This window comes from Medicago sativa, chromosome 5 (genome assembly GCF_051527215.1).
Source record: "Medicago sativa cultivar Bolivia chromosome 5, Bolivia_mono, whole genome shotgun sequence".
NCBI classification, from domain to species: domain Eukaryota; kingdom Viridiplantae; phylum Streptophyta; class Magnoliopsida; order Fabales; family Fabaceae; genus Medicago; species Medicago sativa.
In genome coordinates, this window is record NC_140753.1 from 62,885,577 (window position 1) to 62,910,973 (window position 25,397).

Below are 25,397 nucleotides of genomic sequence, written 5' to 3' on the forward strand. Positions count from 1 at the left end.
CTTTTCATATGTGGTTTTTTTTTTTTGAAGGATTTTCTTTGTTTGTCCATATTTGTCAAAGAAAAGGAATCTTATTTAAACAACTAAAACTTTTATTTGAGAACACGGTATAAAAATACAACATTTTCAAAAAAGAAAAAGAAAAAGATGCGTTTGTGAGAAAAATACACACAATAACGGATATACATCATTACATGGAAGATTTTCTTCACGGAATCATTACTAAGAAGTTGGATGTTTTATACAATGTCTTACGTCTACAATAATATCATATACGATAACTATTTACAACCTAAAACAGAAACACTAATGTGTTAAATTAGTTTCCACAAATAATGTTCAATTGAAATGATTATATAGATAGTGCATTATGTTGATGTCAATTATAAATGAAATAATTGTAACCAAGTTGTTTGGGCTCTTGTGGCAAGGAGCTCCTTCCAAGAACGTACTTGGGGAATACCGGGTTCGATTCTTAGGAGGAACAACGCTTGGCCAGTTCGCATGCCTCTACACACAAGTTGGATTAGTCGTCCACCTTTGGTGGGTCGGAAACCGATGCGACGGAAACCGATGCGAAAGCCAAAAAAAATAAAAATAATTGTACATATACTACTATTATTGTTTCTCTTTTTAGATTGCCCTGCAATGTAGGGTCAGTTTTAGCATGGTGGACAACTAACTTACCAATGGATAAGGCCATCGAGAGAGTCCCTTTGATTTTCAACTCCTTTTCACTCTTTATTGAACAAGGAAGTTATTGGACGTTAGTGTAAACCTGCTCACACACTACGTCAGATGATTCTATCTAATTTCGACTTTTCAAATTTTTTTTTTTTGGTTACAAGGCTAAGAAAAGAAGAAAGAACAGCAAAAAAGAAAGGAAAAAAAGAAAAACCAAACTAAGCCCTAGGGAAATAAGTTCCCATAGCGTCGTTCTTGATCAAAGGAATAAGATCTTCTCGCGGGGCAGCATAAGTAGTAAACTCTTCATTAGAAGTGGCTCCTAGCTTTGCAAAGAAATCGACACATTGGTTCCCTTCTCTTAGACAATGATGAATGGAGAAATTTCTTGTTGAAAAGAGGTCTTTGATGTCTTGAATTAGGACAACATAGGCATGGAAATTAGAAGCTTGTTCAGTGATTAACTTAATGGCAAGCACAGAGTCTGAGTAACAAACCAACTCCTCAATTCCTGTTTCCACCGCCATGGAAAGCCCACGGTGCATAGCAGAAAGTTCTGCAAACAGAATGTCAGTAGATGCTGGTATGTACCCGGAGAAACCCGAAAGATAAAAACCAGCAGAGTTCCTGATGATGCCTCCATAACCCGCTCGAATGGGGGATCCTAAACAGCTCCCATCAACATTTAGCACAACACAGTTGTAGTTATGGCTGTTCCAACGAACCTGACGGTCAGAAGTAGGAGCATGCGCGGCATGATAAGAACTATCAATAGAAGCTGCCGTATTTTGAATGTGACAGAGGATCCTAGTGATGGACCAGGTTTCATGGCTAAGGCACATCTGATTTCGGTGTCTCCACGACCACCAGAGACCAGCCAGGAAGATGGTAGAACGCGCACCAGTTCGACTTTTCAAATTAGTGCACACCTATCACCAATGCTGTTTTTAGTTTTTTTTTTCTTTCAAATAAAATACTATTAATTTGCTTCTGTTTATTTTTTTCAAATTAAAGTACGTATATAACAAATGAAAGTTATATGTATTGATATATATATGTTTAAAAGAATAGGTGAAAATTTAACAATTTAATCGATATGTATTATTAAGAGCTTAAAAATGTTTTACACTATTAACTAATTAATCATAAACGGTCACGTTATTTAAATTAAAATATTGGACTTTTTTTTATAAAATATTGGACGTTAATCATTATTATTAAATATTGCCGATGAGATATTTTAATTTAGGGTAAAATATGTTTTTCGTCCCTGTAATTATAGGCCATTTGAATTTTTGTCCCTGAGCTTACTAATCCTCCCATTTCGTCCCTGTAAAAGTTAATCACTTGAAATTTCGTCTCTCGCCCCTTTTAATCACTACCACGTCAGCAAATTACCAAAATGGCATGGGAAATGACGAAAATACCCCTGACTTATTTTTTTTCCTTAAAAAAATTTCAAAATTTTGAAAATTCTTTTTTTAAATTAAAAAAATCTGAAAAAATAATTAAAAATCATAAAAAAAATTGGAAAAAAAATGTTAAAATTAAAACTGAAATTTTTCATAGAAAAAATCGTAAAAAAAATTTCGGGAAAAAACTGGGAAAAAAATTTTTGTGAAATTTTTTTTTTAAATTAAAAAATCTGAAAAAATAATTAAAAATCATAAAAAATTTCGGAAAAAAAATGTTAAAATTCAAACTGAAAAAACTAAAATTTTTCGGAGAAAAAATCGTAAAAAAAAATTCAGGAAAAAGCTGGGGAAAAAAATTTTGAAGGAAAAAAAAAATAAGCCAGAGGTATTTTCGTCATTTCCCATGCCATTTTGGTAATTTGCTGACGTGGCAGTGATTAAAAGGGGCGAGGGACGAAATTTCAAGTGATTAACTTTTACAGGGACGAAATGTGAGGATTAATAGTGTGTAAAACACTAACCGTGTATTTGACTTAGGCAATCCATGCAATATAACAATTTCATTTATGAAGACTTCAAGTATACTTTGCTGGTGTGGTCACTTTTGAGAGGAATGAAGTGGTCATATTTTAAATGGTCTATCAATGACTACCAAAATTGTAATGAATCCTAAGGAAGGTGGTAAGTCTGGTAAAATTCCATGAAAACTTGGGGTGGGGTGGGATAGGTCAGATCGTCCGACGGAAGTTTATAGTCTGATTGACTTACATTTTTTTTTTAAGAAAGTTTGACTGACTTACATAAAATTCGGTTTGGTCTAATTTGTTCAGTAAAAAGACTAGGCAGACTCTTTAAAATTGATTTAAATAAATATTAGTTTTAGACTCTCTAAAAAGTTTATTAAACTTGTCGGACCGACTTATATATATCCAAAATAATAATAAAATAATATAATGCCTCAACACAAAATTTAACCTATCAGCTAGTTATTGATTTATTAACCTTTTTAGAAGACCCCTAAAATACATTTTTCAAAAGATTTACTGTTCTTTTTAAAAGTTTTAACATAAAATAGACTTTTAATAAAAAAAGGCAAGACCAAGATTTAAATATATTGACATGTAATAGGTCAGACTTCAGCTTTAATTTCATAAATAGGCCAGACATATTTAAACAAAGTTCGATCTGATTCAACCAGTTATATATCACCCCTAATGACAACATCCTTCCATACATGGGATGGAATGGACAAGGGCGGGAAATAATTGGGTAGTTGTAGCTTGCTAACATATGGCACAAATTTGGACCAATCGTTAGATGAGTTTTTTTCACATCAAAGACTATCGATTATTGGAGCAACCCACTGCACTGAGACCATCGTCAACAATGATCAGTGGACAAACCAAAACCAAACAATGTCGAGAAAAGACTATCATTCATACATGAGGATGGTTTCACCTTCCACTAGGGCTGGACAAGGATCCGATATTCGACCCTATCCGCAAAATCCGACTGGAAAATTAGTGAATAAGATGGGTCTTTATCGGGTATGTGAATTTTCGGGTGACAATTTTAGTTTCTAACGTATGGAAGTGGTCGGTCTCGGATCTAAATTTTTAACCCAGTGGTATCCGCAACCGACCGGTGGATATTACTTAGTATCTCTAATTATTATGATAACCCAATAACATTCATAGTATTAAAAAAAAATGATATTTGTACAACCAATTTTTGACAACTTTTGAAACAACTCTCTCTCTCTCATGCTCACATGTGTTTTTATTCTCTCTCTTCTATTTTCTCTCTCCATTTTTCTCTCTCCATTGTTTTTGTCTAATTACAAGAGGAGAAAAGTGGTTGTCACCGAAGTTGTCTAATATTAATTGTACAAATATCACTTCTCTAAAAAAATGGAAAATGATACATTGACCACTCTTATTTTGTACACTCTTTATACCATCATTTATGTGACATTTATTATTATTTTTTATTTATTTTATTAATAAAAAACAACACATCAACACTTTCTCTTTCCTTTCTATCTCATCTCTATCCCCACATATCACTCACCATTCCCTCACCACCACCGCCTTCATTCTCATGCCTTCGCCGTCCACCGCCGCCCCCATTCATGCCTTTGCAATCCTCTTCCTCGCGCCTCCGGCCCTTTCTCATCTTCTCACCCGTCTCCGACCTTAACACTAACACAATTACCTCCTTTTCTCTTCAAAACAGATTGACTGAAACACAACCGCACCGCTGCCTCTTCTTCTTCGCAACCACCACCCTCATCAATATCGTCGTTGTCTCTTGAAATTCGTTCAAATCTGGAAGATGCGGCGCTGACGGTGGTAGCGGCAGCGAGGATGAGGGTGAGAGATGACTATAATGGTGCTTAGATCTGAGAAAGATTGTGGTGGTGGTGGTGGTGGTGAGATTTGAGGGTAGAACGGCAGACGACGTTGGGGGCCGATGGTGGTTCCGGTGCGGAAGAAGAAAAAGAGGTCTGGAGAAGAAATAGTGTGTGATTTGCTGAGTTTGTAGACAAAAGTGTCCCTCAATCTATTTTTAATGGCAAAATTGCCCCTATTGTAATTATTAAAAAATGCCACATGGGAGGGTGTAGGATGTGGGTATGCCACATATGGATGTCAATGTATCATTGCTCAAAAAAAATTCCTAGACTTCTATCTTCTACCACATTTTCCTTTAATCAACATCATTATATATTGTCATTGCCCTCGTTCTCAATACCACTAGCTAGAGCACATTACCACTTATCTAAAAAGGAAAACTAATATTACTTTACTATTTGTGTGTAAAGAAACTGAAACAAGAATTAAAGGATAGAGAATAAGGTGAGGAGTGACCAACACGTTGTTAGCTATCAAGAGGATGGTGTCGAGACTCGAGAACAACAACATGCAGCCTAGTGGTGGACCTTCAAACACACTACGCGATGCTCGACGGTTGTGATCTATGAACCAAAGCCCAATTCAACTTCCACTCATCTTTCTCTCATTTTAGATGTCAATATCTTCTTTCTTTGATTTTTTTTAATTTGTAAAGGATTATACTTTAATTTTCTCAGCCACCGATTCTCATGTTGAAAGAAAAAAAAACAATGTTTATACTCTAATCCGCAACAACCTAACCGAGTAACCAGTCATCCGACGAATCCGTAACCCGAGCTATCCGTTGACACAAATGGGCGAAGATGGATTGGTGTATTCCATCCGCGATTAACAAAGGATTGACGTTTTTCAACTGAACCCGTCTGATCCGACCGAATGTCCAACCCTACCTTCCATTCATAAAAAATACACGAGTTTCTAAAAATCTTACTCATAAACCATTTCCATGAGAAAATATTAAAACAACTTTATCCACCAATTACTCAATAATCACCATCTTGCTTAAAAAAAATGATATCATGGACACTTACATCATCCAATTAACTATGACTTACTTTTAATACCACTTGAATGTGGTTGTTATAGTTATGTACCATTAATATTCCCTTTTTAATACAACCCTCTGTTTTTGGGATTTGGCTATTGTACTAGCATGACTTGGACTTTGTTTATGTCCATAGCTACTCATTGTCCCAAAATTGTATGTCTGAAGTCATTATATTTCCAAAACACCAAATGTACACCTACACAACTTAACAAACAAAACATGTTGTTCTTTCAAAAAAAAGGAAATAACATGTTGTACGACCTTCAGTAAAACTTGAAAAAGTTTAAAGTGCTTACGCCATGTGGGACTATAAATGACTATATGGTCATGAGTAAAATAACTAACACACAAATTTCTTAATAAATTTGGAAATTATGATTCATTGGACTGTAGAAAAATTCAATAACATAAGTTGGCTCAATGGCATCACTTTTTTTTTGAATGGCAAATATATATATATATATATATATATATATATATATATATAAGATGAAGATAATTGTACAAATACACCAATGGAGCCAAACATAAGATGCTCACAACAGACACCCAAGAACGGCCCCCAACCCAACAAGAAGGGCAGGAAGGACGCCCCTGGGAAGGCTCACGCTACACCAAAAGCAAAAACAAAAGAAACAACTCCTAAAAAGCACACGAAAACAGCAGAAACCACCAATCAACACCACACCTGCAGAAACAGAAAAGGAGAGACAAATGAACAACCAGGAGGCCAGCCAGAGGGAAGAAGGCAGAGAACCCCACCCAACCCCCCAAACAAGCCCAAACGCACCCCCCTAGAACACCCTACCACTGCCAACAAAGGACGGGCTGCATCTCCCACTCATGAAAAAAGCAAGAACTAGCAGGGCACTTGGCCACCAGAAAAGATAATGTCATTCCGAGATGTCCAGATGGTACAAATAACAGAATGGCAAACAAGAAGCAACCATAACCTAGCTCTCTGCCGCCCCCTAACCCTGTGAAGGCCTGCAACTGCTGAGAAAGGCCAAAGGGAATCACAAACTCCCAACCTGACCACCTAGACACCTGATACCAAACCGGATAGACAGAAGGACACAAGAATAAAAGATGCCCTGCCGACTCGGACGACACAGTACATAAAACACACCCTAGAGCCCCCGCCGGAAGAGGGACACCACGCCTAACAAGATTACTTCTAGTGGGAATTCTATCAAGAAAAAGTTACCACGAAAAAGCGATGACCTTAGGCGGATCCCACAATTTCCACACTCTGGTAACTGCCTGCAAAATAGGACCCTCAGGAGCACCTGAAGCTGGCAAAGGCTCAATGGCATCATTAACCACTCGTAATGATCATGGTGTGTTCTAAATTCAATTATCTATCTTAAGGCTGCCCTAGAATTTTATGGTATCATAACCTAAGATCAAGCTTAGAAAAATGTTTGGAACCAAACATTCCATCAATTTAGGCAATGGCATAGAGAAATTGTCCTTAATCGCTAAAGCATTTAATGCCCTACAAACAATATTAGATATCAAATATGAGCAGGTACATTTTATTTTATTTTTTACAATTCCATACTATACTTATGGTTGTTTGTTTCAACTGATAGAGGTAGGAAAGATTGTGAGTGGAGAGAAAGAAAGTGGAAAGGAGAGGTTTCCATAGTTTGGAATACCATAGAAAGGCATTGGAAAGAAGCATATTGATGGGGCCCACACTTCAAATTGTTTCCGTGCTGAGTTGAGCAGAAAGTGGGGAAGAAACCCATTCATATGATGAAAAGTCACAAATACCCTTTTTTTTATTACTTTTATAATATTCATCACCATTTTTTTGTTTTATTTCCGGCGCTTGGTTTTATTTAGGTGAGTAGCGTTTTCTTGTTTTTTTTGTTACTATTCCTATTTTTTTTTTTCTGGTATTTTTTTTGGTATTATATTATATATATTCATATAAGTAAATACATATCAATTTAATATGTGGGTAGTTATGTAATTTACTAAATCTAACATGTTTTTATTTTTAATTTTTTATCTTTCTTTCCTTCCTCTTTCTCTTATACCAAACAAACTAATAAAATCATCTTACTTTCTACTCTCATTTCATCCTTTCACAATCTTTCCTTTTACTTTCTTACCTTCTACTTTCTTTGATCAACCAAACATAGCCTTAATATCTAGATTGACGCTCCAAGGTCTATTTCCATGGCTCAGGTAAAATCCGCCTAGGAATTGAATGGATGTGTTCTTTGTATCACTTGGGGCGTCACAACTTGATCCAACTTGTGTTATCTATTGCGCATGTTATGGGAAGACTTTTGTTATTTCATCAGGGATAGTTTAGTCTTATAACCATAGGGTATCTAGTTCAAATTCCACCGGAGATGGTTATAAAATGATTATTAGTACCCATTGAACTATATATATATATATTCTTTCACTCTCGTGTTATTTCCCATAGTGAGATTATAGCACCTTTGAAATGAATGGAATTGAACCGAAGAAGAAATAAACTAGTGCTATTGAATTACTAGCCCAGAATCGACTTCTAGTTTTAGGCTAGAAAGACGTTGTAAAAGAAGTGTGAATCTCAACATTAAAAAAACAAAACTACAAACGTTAATCATAGAAAATTGCAATGTTATTGCAACAGACACATATATATCAATTCATTATTAACTAGTTTAAATCACAAAATTCAAATTTTTATGAAAATTGCAAATGTAAAAAAAATTATTTGCACTTTGCGATATTCTAACACAATTCCTATCTTCCGTACTGAAAAATTCCTCTATTTTAAGATTAATTTTAGTCATTCTTTTCACTCACAATATGAGCTCTGGTGCCAAGATGGATTAGAACCAGAAAGAAAATTAAGACACTCCTTTTAGGGAATACCTTTTTTTTTATTTCTAATACTTCTATGTTTTGAACTCATACCATAAATTATTAAGTTATCGCATAACACTTTTTTTTTTTGCTGTGAAAGAAAAAATCCAATAAAACATACTCCCTCCGGTCTTAAATGTAAGAAACTTTTCACTTTTTTGGTTCATTCAATAAATGATGTATGTGGTCTATAATAAAGACCACATACATCATTTATTGAATGAATCTAAAAAGTGAAAAGTTTCTTACATTTGAGACCAGAGGGGGTATGCATGAACCTTTTTCTTTCTTTTCCTTTTTTGTGGACAATACCAAATGAACTTAGGAAGCAAATGTGAGTTCAATCTAATCAACCTCCCATAAAGTAGTTCATTTGATTCATTAAAAATTTGAACATTTAAAAATGAGTCAGCGACACTCTATCACTTTGTAAAATCTAGAATTAATAATTTTAGGTCAATTGAATGTGACATTGTCTCGTAAAAAGAAAAAGAATTGACATTGTCAATCAATTATTCAAAAATGATGGTTACTACTAGTTCAAACCACAAAATGCCGGCAAAGCGACCTTTCCATTTAGCATACCGACGGATACAATCAAATTCAAATGTTTGTTGTGGTCTTGGATCAATGTCTATCGATTACTATTTAATATTCTATCAATTTTTCAATGAGTGTCAATTAATGAAGAAAAAAAGAGTACCAAAAGAAAGAAATGTCATCAAATTATTACTAGTATTATGTATGTTAATTTTTAAAGAATTATCATTATTTAATTTAACTAACCAATTTGTAGATGGAGAACTAGTCAACTAACTCATATAACTTTCCCCTAAAAAAACTAACGTATAATTTTCTTTTTATAAGCAAGCATGTATTGATGTGAGTCTAAAGAGTACTTAAACTCATTACAACGAGGAAGATAAATTTCAAGCAAGAAGTGAGATAATTCCACAAATTTTCTTAGACTAAGGTCTCATTTCTTCATTAATCATTAGTAATGAATCAAATACAAGATTATTGTTTGATTTTGTCCATCAACATAGGAACATTTAAAGCTCACCCATTATATAATGCATTGTTAAGTTCCAACCAAATACACCAGACGGTCGTGAACTGTAGTAAATGGGATTGTTTACCATCCATGACCCATCGAACTGTCCAAATGCATGAGATGTTCTGTCATGTTGTTTTCTATCACAGGAATACTATGCTCTAGCCACTTAGAGCATACATATCCAATGTGCCTAATTTCTTGGTTTAAATGGATCATATTTAATATTTTTAATTGCTTCACATTTTTCAATTATTTAAACAATTTAATGACATTTTCTAAATATGCATAGGGTTCCATCCGACCCCAAAATATATCTCGCATTCATATTTATAATTCAATTTTATATTATTTTTTTACATCCAACAAAAGAAATGTTGCCACTACATTTGAACATTGCAAAAATGAAGAAACAGTAGTTAATAGGCAATAGCCAAACATCAGCTAGGTTATTAGCTATCCTGTATTTTTACCAAACAGAATCAAACATTTCTGATGCTAATGTTATCACTCCTCTATACCTAAAGCCTCTCTTGTTTGGAATTGGATCCTTTCATGTAAAATCCTCCAACCAAAAACTGCAGCTATAGAGAGAACACTATTTCACAAAATTTATATCCTAATATCCCTAAAAAAATTATATCCTAATAGGTTAATAAAGATTATTTGGTAAAGTTATATTATTCTCTTTTTTATTTATTTATATATAGTAATTTTTTAATATGTTTAAAATGAACTAATGTGACTTCAGTGTGAAACTAAGGGAGTAACATCTTTTTTTTTTTTTTTTTTTATCATGATTATAATGTTACACTCTAATTATGTTGCGGGTCTTGTACCATTATCCATTCTCCAAGCAAAGATGTACATAAGATACTACATATTTTCGAAGGACAAAGATAATTTATGTTGAAAAGAAATCAAGACCATTCCTTTATGACCTACCTACCACATTGTGATATATCTGAATGGTAGATGTTCATTTGCTCTCCAACATGTGCTTATGGAATATGAAAGATCGATATATTTGTACCAAACACGATATTTTCGACAGTCCGTACGTTGTTGAAAGTTTATTAGGGTATCTCTATTCGGCAGTTTGCCTAAACTGACCATTCATTTTAATAGGATGGATAAATTTTTATAGGTTAAAACATTTTCTGGCCTCTTATCTTTATTTAAAGGTTTATATTGGCCTAATTATTTAAAAAATATATGTAGATATGTCATTTAATTTGTTTAATTGCAACAAAAAATATAAGAATAAAGACATTCAAATTATTAAAATGACACAACTTTATTAATTCGTCCAGAGTATAAAAATAATTAAGACCAATCTTGGTTTTAACCTATATAATACACCCTTCGGTCACTAATATAAGTAAAAATCCACTTTTTAGATACATTCAATTAATGATGTATGTGGTCTTTATTATGTGTCACATACATCATTAATTGAATGTATCTAAAAAGTGAATTTTTGCTTATATTAGTGACCGGAGTGTGTATTGCATATGATAGACAAACCCAAATATAGATCGACTTAAGAATAAAGACTAAATATACTTGAAAGATAATTTTGTAAAAAATAATTGTTGTTTTCATTAATTTTTTTTTACCAAATATAGGTTGTCCCATAAAAAAAAATTTAGTCCCTACAAAGTTATCTTAAAAGTAGTCCTTGCTCTTAAGTCAGCCTATATTTTTAAATGATTTTTTTCAGTCATATTTATATCATTGTTAGAAGCTCCTTCACAAAATTATTTATTTAAATGAAATGAGTTAAACATGAATTTAAGTAGCAACACAAGGTCATCAAAGTTCTACTCCAACCGCACCTTGGATTAGAGAAACCAATCCCTCCAGAAAACAACTCACCATACAAGCAATCTTCCCTTCCAAAATTCTGCTTCAAATACACCTTACCATAGTAATCTGATTCCTTCAGAGACTGACTCCATAAGCAAACTTCATGCGATAAACAATACATCCAATAACTTTAACCTCTGAAAATCATAGTAAAAGACAACAATCACTACCAATCAGCTCCTAATCCTTCCCCCAATGATCCTATAAACAAACATCAACTGACAGATGCAAATCACACATGTCAAGACTAAATCCTCCAGACATGTAGATTCATATAATTGTTAGCCTCGTTGAACTAGTACTTTTAACATCGTTGAATCTTACGACACGACCATAATTTAAAACCTTGTTGAAAATATCTTTTGAATTGAGTAAGAAACACTATAAATTAAAAAATCTTACGACAATTCAATGTTGTTTGTCACTATAAATTAAACTATGTTTGCCTCACTGAATTCAATTCCTTTTTATTCACTTCCAATTATCATGTCAATTATCCAACCAACAAATCCAAAAATATAACCAACCAAATATGATTACATTCTTGGAGTTGTTGGTTGGATAATCGACATGATACTTGAGAGAGAATTAAAAGGACTTCAACTCAGTGTTGAATGGGGATTAATTACCCTTATTTGTTTGCCACTATAATAGAGGTAACAAACAACATTATTTAATTTATAGGACTCACAATCCAAAAGACATTTTTTGGAAGGTTTTAAATCATGGTCGTGTCACAATATTTAATAATATTCAAACTAATGGTCCAATGAGACTAACTTAGCATTAATCATAGTCGCAAAAACATGAAACCCGTTTGTCCATTGCTAACCCTGTTTGTACACCCTTAGGTGCGGGAAGAGATTCTCTCCCATGACTTTATTGTCCAGTGAAATCCAAACCACACATTTTTTTATTATCGTCTCCAGTTTTAATGCATTAAAAAGAAATGAAGGCTTAAGATATGCACTGGACACCCTCAAGTGAAAATTTCACGGGAGAGGAACCTTGCCCCCTAGGTGCCGATTTTCATTTAAATATAATTTTCCTTGGCATTTCCAAAAATAACATTTGGTTGCCCTCATTTCTTATCATCGGAAAAAAATAAAATCATATTTTCATATTTAAAAATTACTATCTTCATCCTTGTATATAAGACCCTTGTGCAAAATTTAGTTGTCCTTTTTATAAGACCGTTTTCAAAGTTCAAGATGCATTAATTGGAATTTCACGAAAACACCTAATTAAATGGGGAAATTTAAAAGATCAACTATTTCTCTCCCTTAATAATTGAGGGATAATTTTGAAAAGAGAATGTATGTTATTGACGAATCTGATGCATAAACTAAACTATTTTCTTAATCATTGTGTTTTCATAAAAAATGGAGATGGAGATAGGACCTTATGAATGAATCATGTCGACGGCGACTTGAAATATCTTTCGTCATTTTAGATAATTGAGAAGCATATCAAAATAATTCATCTAGAGAAAGTGACACTGACATCAAATGAAGTTAATGCAGTTGGAAAATTCACTCCCAAATTCTCACCAATACTAATTTCAATACAACATTAAGGTCATTAATCACAAATTGAAATAAATTTCTAATGAGATGGAGTACAGTCCGTTCACCTCTTTCCTAAATAAGCATAGACAACGAGTGGAACCAACGTGATGGAGATTTCCTTCTCTCTGTGTTTCTTTGTTCTTCCTCAGGAGGTAAATGCATGCTTTGATTTCACTAGGATTTTCCCTTCATCAATGTTTATGGATTGTTTGATTGCATAAATAAAAAGTAGTATTGTTTGTTTGATTGTCAATTTGGCTAAAAGTGGAAGAAGAATTGGGTATTTAGGTTATGTAACCGATTCCATCACAAAATGTTGCAAGTAGTAGTGCTATTATATGAGAAGAATAGTAGATGTAGCCTCTTATATGTTGGGGAAGGGTATATATTTAGTAATGTGTTAGAGAGAGACCAAGTAAAAATCTGTTAGGAAAAGAGGCTTGTGCGGAAAAAAAACAAAATAAGAATATTATTTGATTCTTTTATCATATCACTTCTTATCCTATCTTTCAAAATACATATCATTGTCGACCACTTCATACATGTCAATGCATAACTTTGACCGTTAATATCTTTAATTATCTAAAGTAAAAAATTATAAAAAATTTAAAAATATTGTCGAGACAAATCAAACAACATCTTACATGCTAACATTTGTATTTATATATTAGTTAAAAAGTATGGTAAAGTAAGTCATGTGAATAGTACACATTGCAAAAATGCGACATGTATTTTAAAACGGATAAAGTAGTAGGTAGTAACGAATAACGATGTTCTCAAGAAAAAAATGTTGATCAGTTAGGGATTGCAGGCAAACCACTTAAACAAGAGTATAAAACGCTGAAAGAGTCGAATCTGAGCACAATCCAAAGATCTAAGCCAACACCATCGAATATTATGTTATTTGAGGCGAGTCAAACATTAAGTGGGGATACCTCTCTCACATGAGATTCGAACATTAGTTCGTCACATTATTAGAGTCTAGACTCTTTGTTAGACTCAACCTTCAATGGTATTTTGGATATATTATTTTAAAAATACTTTAAAATTTTTTAGAAAACAAAAACATAAAGGGAAGCTTCTTTGATACATTCACAAATTAGAATGTTTTTGTACATTTTAATAAATAAATAGAAGTTTGTTGTTATAATTGGACAAAACTTAGAAACACTGCCTTATGTATTGTTTTTACTGTTGACAATGCCTCTAATAACAAGACACATGATTAAAACTCCACGTCAAACCCAGCCTCTGTTATACAGTAAACGTCACAGTTGGGATCCGTTAACCTTTGATAGGAGGCATACTTGCTTGGACAGAAGCTCAAATAAATATATTTGGACACACATAAAACCAAAAGGAAAATAAAAAAGAATAAAATTGAATAATGTCAACTGATTTAATTAAATACTTTTTCTTAAATTTTTTTCATTTCATGTGAGGGTGCTTAAACAGTATTTATTTGTGATTGTGTCTATGAAAGATTTTCTCCCTCCGATAGATGGCAATGGCATCTTAGTAAGGCCTTATTATAATAATTACGGGTCGAGCTTAGGACTGAGGAACATGAATGTCTGCGTTGCATATCAACATAAACCTACAAAGAAATGCGTACATGCACATATAACTTTTTTTAGGGGACATGCATATATAGCTTTGTTTGCTAAAAAAAAAATCTATATATATATATATATATATATATATATATATATATATATATATATATATATACAGGGCCGTTCCTACGAATATGGAGGCTCGGTGCTGGAATTGAAATGAGGCCCATAATAAAATAAAGATGTATTTTTTTTAAAAGAACAGTGTCAGTGTTGTTTTGGAAAGGGGAAAACATCAATTGGATGGCCGATGATGATGATGGTATGGTCAGAAATCGAATTGGTTGAGAGATGCAGTCGGAGGAAACGTTTGAGTAGTCGACAATCGCGTTTGAACCATGAAGGAAGAAGAAAAACGAAACACTGATGGTGAGAGAAATGGAACGCTCGTTGGTATGTATCAGAGAAAGAGTTTTTTTTTAGTGGGGGGTACTGGGCTATAATTTTTTTTTTTAGGCCCATACCCAGGGGAGGCTCGGTGCTATAGCGCTGCTTGCACCCCCTAGGGTCCGGCCCTGTATATATATATATATATATATAGGTTATGTTACAAGTCACCCTTTGGTGGTGTCTTTTATCAAGTCACACCTTAAGGTGTGATTTTCACTTTTTAGTTATAACTTTGCTAAAAGACACCTTCATAAAAGTAAGTTGGTGTCTTTTCGCAAATGTTCATAGAGTAACTTGATAAAAGACATCTTCACAAAAGGTGTCTTCTATCATAACCCTATATATATATAACTTTGTCGCCAAAAATTTTGTTTGTTCAAAAAAAAACTTTGTCGCCAAAAAAAAAAGAATATTTCTTCTTGAAATGAACATGAACCTATATAACTTCTCTCAAAAAAAAAAATGAACCTATGTAACTGGAATTCTTTCATCATCCTGATATATATTTCTTTCTTTTTTATGGAACCTGATATATATCTCCTTGTCATAAGCTATATTTACATGAAATAAATGATGCATATATTTTTTTAAGGGAAATATGATATACATATATATCATTGAGATCTTTGAGGAAAAAAATATCTCCAGTGCTGCACTCCTCAAATTTCATTACAAAAGCAGAACAATTAATTAATTGATTAATTAATTAATCAATTAATATATTTATTCTAAAAAAACAATTAATATATTCTACAATTAAGTATGCCTTATAATTCCCTTTTTCTTGCTTAAAATAAGTTACTAGTATTATATTATATTATATATTCTCATACAACATACCAAGAAGTATATATTAACAATTAAGATCAATATCCATATCCCTAGTCTTAGGAGACCCACAATTACGTATAACAATCCTATTTGGAGAAGGTAAAGCAATGGTTAAGTCAAGATTCAAAGAGGATGAAGAATTAATTATAGATGTAGTATCTTTCTTTGTGAAGGAAACATCATTATTAATAGGTGCATCACACGACTTGATGGAGAGTTTATTAGTATTCTCTTTGTTCATGGACTCAACACATGATGATGTGCCCACTGTAGAAACATGAGGACTAGGAAAGCCTTTGTGTAGTTTGTGATTATTTGGATCAATTCCCATTTTTATTAACTTTCTACGAATATGAGAATTCCAATAGTTTTTCACTTCATTATCTGTACGTCCAGGCAACCTTCCAGCTATGAGTGCCCACCTAATATACATGCATGTACAAACTATATAAGTTTTTTTGAATCAAGAGTACAACTTTATAAATTAAATTCATTACCAAAAGATGATACTACTAAAATTGATAACAAAGACAAACATATTTCTTGTAAGGGAGGACCCGAGGATATACTAATTTAAATACTACAATTTTTTTCATTTAAATATTTACATGAATTTTTTTTTTACGTTTAAAATATATACATAACTTCGATGTATCTATAACATGTACAAATTAAAATTACCTTTTTCAATAAACTAATATATACTTTTCATTTGCATGGTCACTAATTAACTGTGTATATAAAATTGTGAAAGTTAGACAATTTGATCCCTAAAATTAACAAATCTGTACTATAATATTTGAAAATAAAAAATCTTGATGTTATTAGTCTTTTAAAGACTATAGAGACTTCGTTAAAGGACGAGTTCTTTGAAAAAATCCGAGTTTGATTTTTGGATAAAAAAATATAATTTAGCTGGCCTTTACTTAACTCTCAGCCAAAGTTCCAGATCATCATGGTACTTCCTCGGTTCCCGGGTTTACTCCAACAAGATTCACCTAAAGGATTAATGTGTTGGAAATTTTTTAACATTAATACTAGTTATATTAGAACTTTCAAAAGTAAATTATCAAAATCTATATGATTCATGACTAAGAGAAATGATGATTCAATATTTATTTTGATTCATTGAAACGTGCTTTTAGACACTAGTTAACATTTTTAAAGGACCAATAGGTAAATAAAAGCTTATAAATGAGAGTAGGGTACCTATTGCCAAGGAGGGCATGGAGTTTGATGATAAGGTCTTCTTCATCTTGTGCAAAGATTCCACGTTTGATATCTGGTCGTAAGTAGTTTAACCATCTTAGCCTACAGCTTTTGCCACAACGATGCAACCCTAATCATGATAATAATACACATATTACACACTTTTAATCATTCGACTTTTAATTTGTGTATAAATGAATCATATGCAAGAGTTACACTATGCAACCTATTAAAGAGTCCTTGAACTTGAATTAACAGAGAAAATAATTCAAATTTTCTCTATTTTAATCAATATGAGAATTCATGGCCATGAATTAAGAAGAACGATATTATATAGTATGAGTCAATGAGATGATGAACTAATTACCAGCAGCCTTAGGAATGGAGCCCCAACATCCTTCACCATGAACTTGTATATAATCAATGAGTTTTTGATCTTCTTGCTTAGACCAAGCACCTTTGTTGATGTTTTCTTTGTCACAACAAGGCTTTCTCATTGTTAGTTATTTTTTAGCTTAAAGCATACAAAATGCTAAAAAATGTATATTGGGAGAGAAAGTGTACTTGTGAGTGGTTACCATGACAAATGTCACAAGGTAGGTGTTAGATATATAATATTGGTAAAGAAGGGAGATCGATATGAGTTGACTTGGACTGGTGGTTTTAGTTTGTGTAGTTGGTGAATATGTTGTTTGTTTGTAATTTTTAGAATAGAAATTATAAAAGGGTGCATGTTTTGACTTTTTTGTGTGTTTCATTGTTTACCGTTAAGTAAATGTCTTTTTCAAGTGTGTGTTATAATTATAATTATGTATGATTAAGAATTGGAGATGATGGTTATCGACTCGAATTCTATTTTGGATTGATACAATGAAAATGGTATTGAGACTAGAGTGCATGCACCATAATCAATAATTTAACTGCTTTTTGTTTTAGAGTGTACCAAAAAATATGTATGATACTTCAAATTTTGGGAGGAGGATCGATCGAGAAGTAATGTTCATGAAGTATGGCAGAGCTCTTTAGAGGTTTATCAATTGTGGTTGAGCTCTAAAGAGGGTATCGTACTTAAAAACATTTTGACATTCAAATTAGTTTTTGAATGAGATGGTGGAATAGAGTATGTTTACCTTTCTTCCGGTGAAAGTGTCTATATTAGACATGGTATTAATAGAATTAGATGAAAAACTCGTTGAGTCTTTTGAGGATTCTCGACGTGGTTTTTAGATCACCGTATGATCTATTATGCATGTATTTTAAATTATATGTTTGCATTGGTGGTATAAAATAGAATGAAATTCACTTATTAAATTTGTCTTTTTAAATATTGGTGGTATATCATTTTATACCATTTCACTTCACTTCATTTTATACTATTCTATTTCACTCCATTTCATTCTATCATTCCAAATACATGTATGTGTCAGGTAAGTCCAAGGCAATTCATGTCCTTATTTTAAACCTTAAAAATTATAATTTATGTTAGTAAATAGGCCTCCAAATAAAATAAAATAAACTTTTCCTATGTGTATATACTATTAACAACAAATTTCTTTAGTTGGTCAGTTGGCATATTTGATGTAGTGCAGTGTTTAGAGTCTTCATGTTGTGTATTTTAATCCAAGCCATTAACTTTTCTTTTTTACTTTTTTTCCAACTTGCTTATATATAATATAGGGTTGGGTAGCTCAAGTTATATATACTAATACATGTATTCTTTTTTGGTAACATTATATATACATAATACATGTATTTGTTATTATGTTTGTCTATACCAATAAAATTTCTATTAATTCATTTAGAAATGCCTCTTAAAAAAGTTAACTTCATTCCTACAAATATGTTGGACACACACGGTATGTGATGAATGAAAGACAAACCTTTGCTAGCTTTGTGCAGCAAATTAAAACTCTTCGCAATTTTCATGTTTTCGTTACCATGTGCCCTAATATGACCCTTAGAGTAATTAAGACTTGGACCATCCAATGACATTAATTGTTAATCCTTAAAAAAAATTAAAGATATATACTTGAAGTGGAATTTGATCCATGATAACTCTTTATCATCATTTCTTATGCTGGTTCGTGCAGTTTTCATGCATGCAGTATTGTTAAGTATGATACATGGATCATGAATGGCCATCTCAATTTCAATTTTCAACTTGCTGCAATTTGATTCTGATTATGGAGCTTCTATAACTACAAAAAGATGTGGTTGGAATTTTTTAGAATTGTGATTGAGGGTAAAAGAGGTATGAAATGATGAAAACGAAATGTTGGGAAAATGATAGGGACTAACCGTATCTGCAAGACTGACCCTGTAGTGGACCACTTCTATTAAATTAATTTTTCTATTTTTTTTTTTATGCGACTATCTAGTCTTAGGTAATCTAATGTTAAAAGAGCCAAGTGTCTGATAATTGTTTTGCTTCATAATCTAAAGGGATTGAGATCAAATATATGGCCTTAGGTCTTAAATTCAACTCTCGCGGCCGACGTGTAAATCTCGTTAGTAGGTAAATTGTAAGTGGTGCTTTTTGAAGTTTAAAGATTTGGATTTAGTGAGTGCGAGATTTAAGTCACCTAAACTTTTTATTATAAAAAATGCATGATATTGTTCTTTTTTATTAAGACAGTCGATGTTAATAATTAATTGTTAGATTTATATTTTTCTCCTTTGGTCAGGTCTAAACCCGTGACTTTCAACTCATTTAATTCATTTGAGTTATCCAAACCCTTTATATTCTATATTTTTCTCCCTTGGGTTTTGGCATACATTATGCATAATTATTCAGAAACCATGTTCATATTCAAATGTTATTCTAATATACGTATATATATGTCATATTCAAATGGCTACAATGAGGAACCAATTCATATACCTTAGGAAGACATACTTTAGATTTCTTTCTCAATCCAAACAAAAAGATATTGTGAGCTAATATCTTATTTGGACTGGTTGGTTGATGCACAGTAACATCTAACAGTCTTGCTTTTACTATGTTCAAGTACATTGATTGATACTATATCAAATATCAATTTTGGTATGCTGTGAAGACCCATGAGCCTGCTAGTACGTGTTTGACAGATTCACATGAATCACCTCCTCTTCAACCGGTCAACTCTAAAACAAGACAGCTTTAAGAGAAATTCTCCATTCAACATTTATACCAACAGACTTCCAACCCAATATGTATGGATTAAGTGGTTGCATACCAACATGTCTCATGCCTCAAACCCAAATAAAACAAAAATCTTATATGGCTAGACTATACTGTAATAGTTTCAGATACCACTTAACACGTGAAAATTATACATACCATGCAAGGGCAGAGATATGAGCTAAGTCATGATCTAGGGGTGGGCAAAAAAACCGAAAAATTGAATCGAACTGTTGAACTGAACCGAACCAATCCAAAAAAACCAAACCATTACTAACAGTTCTGAAACTGATCTGGAACAGTTCGGTTCGGTTCAAAACAGTTCGGTTCGGTTTTACCTTCTAAAATTCGAGTTCGTTTGGTTTTTCTATGTTTTTTCAATGGTATCAATAATAACAGTTCGGTTCAATTCGGTTCGGTTCAGTTATTTTAAATTTATTCAGTTCAGTTCAGTTTTCATCCCAAACCGAACCATGCACATCCCTAACTACATCATTGCAAATTTTAAACTCACATAGGTTGGTTTGGTCGTTTAAACTATGAACTTTGAAGTGTGTTTCTTTCAAGGTATCCGTTTCGAATTCTCGCAATGTCGATTAATGTGAGTTAGCCCATACAGAGTTTGCTCTAACTTTAAATAGGACCTGCTAATAGACAATGTGATTGATCCCCAGTAGTTGAATTTTCCGATACCAAGTTTAAAAAAATCATTGCGAATTTTAATTATTTTTGGTGCATTTAATCACATAAAATCCTATGGTTAAAATTATACTTTCCCATGATGAGAAAGCTATAAAGAAGTAAATTCAAACAAAAATAATCTAATGATTGAAGCTAAATTGTTCACACAGAAAATATGATTGAAGCTCAAATTATTTATAAAAGCAAAAAGGTAAGTGTTATTCTGCCAGTGTATATATATTTGAAGGAACTGCGTGATAATTGCAACCAAAATGAAGAAATGGGGCAGGTGCTAGGCCCCTGCAGCCATCAAGCTGCATCCACCTCTGATGCCATGTGAAGAATACAATACTTTTGTTTTTTCTTCACTCTCTAGGAAAAGAGGTTCCGAGTATTCTAAAATTCGTTAACCACTTGAATTCAATTACGTATTTCAATTTTTTGAATGATCACTTTCATGTTAAGAGAACAATATTGTTAAAGAATTTAGTAATACAAGTTAATGGTTGAAAATTAAATGAGCATGATAAAGGAATCCATATCAAATTTTGTTCTAATTCCATCCCATTTTCTAAAAAATAAAAGGAATTTTTTATAACAAGGTGTTTTGTTTTTATTTTAAAATTTGACTATAAACCTAAAAGAGAAAAAGAATATGCACCATATCTTTAAAAGACGGTTACAAATTAAACTTCAATGTCAAGATGATTGGCTCCCGTTCTACACCGTCGATGCATAGCCATTAAACTCAATTTAAAATACCATCTAATTTTTATTTTTATTCTGTTTTAAATTTTTGTTGACAATGAATTTCACTATTTCCTATACTTACAACTGAAAAGAGATAATATAAAATTAGTTTGATATTTTTATAATTAAAATTTACAACATAATGGAACAAAAAGAAACAAAAAATCAAACCCTGTCTAAAATAAAAGAAACAAAAAACAGTCATGGCCTAATTTTTCTTTCATGGACACTTTCCTCTATGTGGAATTCAAAGAACATCCTTTTTTTCTTTTGACGTGACTATATCCATGGTGAGTCCAAAAAAGGATTCATGTTTTGAACTTCTGGTGCACCAATCAATCACATAAATTTAGAAAATGAGTTACCAGAATATCTAACTTCCAATTAGGAATTTTAATGAAACGGGTGGAGAAATGAGTTATGAAAGAATCTAATTTCCCACTAGAAAATTAGAAATGTTTCTGAATCACATTGAATTTACTTGATCCGTCCATATTTTAAATCCCAACTCAACTCACCTAACCTCTATATATTGTAAAAATAAAAATAAAAATAAAAAAGTAGTTCATTCAATTAATATGTCCCCTCCATTCAATATGGCATTTTCAAATGTACCATCCAAACAATATTATTAGAGTGATAATAACAATGTTTTCCCAGCTCAATAATACAGACTATAACAAACAAAATACTGCTTTAAACTAGATTAGAAGTTATATGCCCGCATTAATTTGTGATCTAGCCAACACACTTAAGATATGCTACTACCCTACTGATTTAATAAAGAAACATATTATGAAGAGGTTGTGTAGGTGTTCAAATTAATATACATAAAACATCAGATATTGTAAATTTGAAGGGGTATCACTCCACCCCAACAAACAAACAAACAAAAAACCATAACAGAGGAAATAAAAATATCACTGAATAATTATAAAACCACTAAATAAGAACACAATTCTTAGTTCTTACCTTATACAGTCACTCATAATTATAAAGAAGACAATCTGAAGGACAAATATCATTGCGAAAATACCAGTTTTAACTTACATGAAACATTCATCTTACCCTGAATTATTGACACAAAAATATCCAACCAGATGCTAACAATATTTCATTCCAATCCATTCTGCTTCACTGTGATCCATTTCTTCCCATTTCATTACGCTTTCTAATAAAATATTCAAACATAGCCTAAGTATTGATAACTTTCTTGCTTATTGTTTTGAATCTCGAGTTCAAGGAAGTCAAAATCATCATCATGTCGCACCAAAAAGGGGAAGACGTGCAAACACAATTGTAATGCAGATCATAAGATCTTGTATAAAATACAAAATTATATCTATAAACAAATGTCAACGAGTATGATCTTTGGAGCATCGACACATTTAATCGTAGGCGTGTTTGATGTCCAACACATGTCTATGTTTGACACTGACACATGTGGTCACATTCAATTAATTCATTTAGTTAAATCATTATCGATGTCGATGCAGCAGTGTCGTGTCTGGTGTTCTTGTCTGTGCTACATAAAATACAACAACAGATTTCAAAAAAATCTTTACAACCACAGAATATTTAAATCAACTTTAATTGAAAATTTAATATCCAAAAAAAATAAGAATTGAAAATGCATAAGGCCGCACAAAGGAAGAAATGGACAAAGGACTAAATATACAAAGAGATAGGCAAAACAGAGAATTGGTAAGGAGGCAGAATCAAGAACCGTGAGACAAACATCAAAAGACTGAAGCCGAGCAGAAATGTCGGACCAGTCTCCCACAAGAGAATGAAGCCAAAGATCAACACAGAACAGAGACAAGTAGCGGAGATAGACGACAAAGAGGAAAAGAGAATTGCTTAATTTAACAACCATACATGAATTGCATAATTTCTCAAGATAATGTAGGATGGAACGATAAAGTCCTAATTTAACAACCTTACACGAATTGCTTAATTTCTCAAGATGTTCATACTTATATAATAAAAAATTCACTATTAAACATCAAAAGCAACAGAAAATAAAACTATTGCAGTTTGGCTGAGAAATGAGAAGAACAAAGGTCACCGCATACCTTGCACTGTGTCTATTGCACAGACTGACAAAGCTCACATAAATAAAGCCGGAAAAATAGAACTCAAGATGGTCCCTTTTCTTCGTTCTTTGATAGCTTCAACTAGTCTGGCTGTCGTGATTCAGAATTTCCATTTTTCTTCCAAAACCTCACTCTTTTTCTTCCCAAATTGTGACTCATCCTAACCTGCAACTCTAATTTGCAGAATCAAACCCAGTCCAGCTAACTTCAAAGTAGACCAGGTTGGGTAACCTTCACGTTTCCAAGTTAAGGTTAGTAACCAATGGTAAGCTCGGCAAACTTTTCTCGAGAGAAATTTAAAAAAAAAGTGTCACCTGCATATGTTAGCAACAACAGTACTATCCTGCCCAACCTCTGTGAACAATATAATTTGTGATCAACAACAAGTTTATGTGTCAATCTCAATCATAAATTATCGCCATTTGATATGCTACAGTTCGACATAATGAACATACAACAGGAACAAAATTCCTAAAGAGGAACATTTTATTCAGATGGAACATAGATATTCAATTGTAATGGGCAGGGCTGCCCAGTGCACTAAAGCTCCCACATACGCAGGGTTTGGGAAGGGGACCCGCCATTTGGTGTATTGTACGCAGCCTTACTCTGTTTTTTACACAAGAGGTTGTTTCCAGGACTTGAACCCGTGACCTTTCAGTCACGTGACAACAACTTACTGTTGTGCCAAGGCTCCCATGTTTGAGAAATTTTAAATAAAATAAATAATTTTAAAACTAAGTGTGAAAGACATGTTAATCCCACGTTTGTTCTGGGGAAAGAAATATCAGTTTCCCTCATTTCAGGGCATTTTCAGCAAACTTGTAGAAAAAGAATCAAGAAAATTCCACACAACGGCAGTATTAACAAGGTGCATGAATAAGGAATGTGCTTGAAAGCAAAAGACATTGTCATTTAAGAAATGGTCAGCTTTAATATCCAGGGCAAAAAGTTGTTCTGAAATTCATAATGGTGAGTATTATAGTCCAGTACAAGTAAGCATATTAAACTCTATTCTTAATACTGATTAAACAATTCAATGTTACCCATAAAGCCTAGAAGTTGTGCCCAATTTTGACGAAAGAAATGATCAAATATATCATGCATCTAGTTATATTTAGCTAACAACATACAATTGTTTACAGGACTATTACACCATTTGAAGCATGTGAATTATTGTTGGGATCCCAGATAGACTAGAGATACGGCAAAATTAATCCTTACAAGGCTAGAGCAATATTCGTCTCTTGAGCTAGCTTTTGAGATTGAAGTAGGCCTAAAGCCCTATTTCTAAAATAAAACAATGACTACATGAAGAAAAGGAGCTATAGATGTAAAACAAACAAAAAACAGATTTGCTACTTTCCAAAATGAGGGAGTTTGAACTGATATGGTTCTCTGTACAGATAGAGAACCCCCACCCCCAAAAAATCCAAAGCAGAAAGACATATACTTTCACTCACATCTTATGATTACTCACCAGCTAATTACAAATTTCAAAATGTAAAATATAGATTACATGGGTTTCTGAACTTAGGTCAATGCACTTACTCAGTTACTTTTCTATTATTATATCCTGAGCAGGCTTCAACACACATCCTAGACACAGTCACAATTCTAATCTAATGCAATGTCTACGGTACCATAATCACCAGCTAAAAAATAAAAGCAAAACATAAATCAACTTAGACACTAACCAACACAATTAACAGCAGAAACTCTGAAACAGATAAATAAA

The 25,397-nt window shown here is 32.7% G+C and overlaps 1 protein-coding gene across 1 annotated transcript; it reads right to left on the bottom strand.

The window, feature by feature from the left end:
- Positions 1-15,575: 15,575 nt before the first annotated feature.
- On the bottom strand, positions 15,576-17,559 carry LOC146923877 (myb-related protein 308-like). The gene is made up of 3 exons (XM_085708968.1): positions 17,340-17,559; positions 16,973-17,102; positions 15,576-16,185 (listed from the first exon to the last, which is right to left on the bottom strand). The coding sequence occupies exons 1-3, from the start codon at positions 17,467-17,469 to the stop codon at positions 15,786-15,788; spliced, it is 660 nt and encodes a 219-aa protein (XP_085565094.1). The 5' UTR covers positions 17,470-17,559; the 3' UTR covers positions 15,576-15,785.
- Between the last annotated feature and the right edge of the window lie 7,838 nt (positions 17,560-25,397).

Coding starts and splice junctions, on each gene's coding strand:
- LOC146923877 (XM_085708968.1), bottom strand. CDS start 17,469: ATGAGAAAGCCTTGTTGTGACAAAGAAAACATCAACAAAGGTGCTTGG. Junction 17,103..17,339: donor CTCCATTCCTAAGGCTGCTG/GTAATTAGTTCA, acceptor TATCATGATTAG/GGTTGCATCGTTGTGGCAAA. Junction 16,186..16,972: donor CATGCCCTCCTTGGCAATAG/GTACCCTACTCT, acceptor CATGTATATTAG/GTGGGCACTCATAGCTGGAA.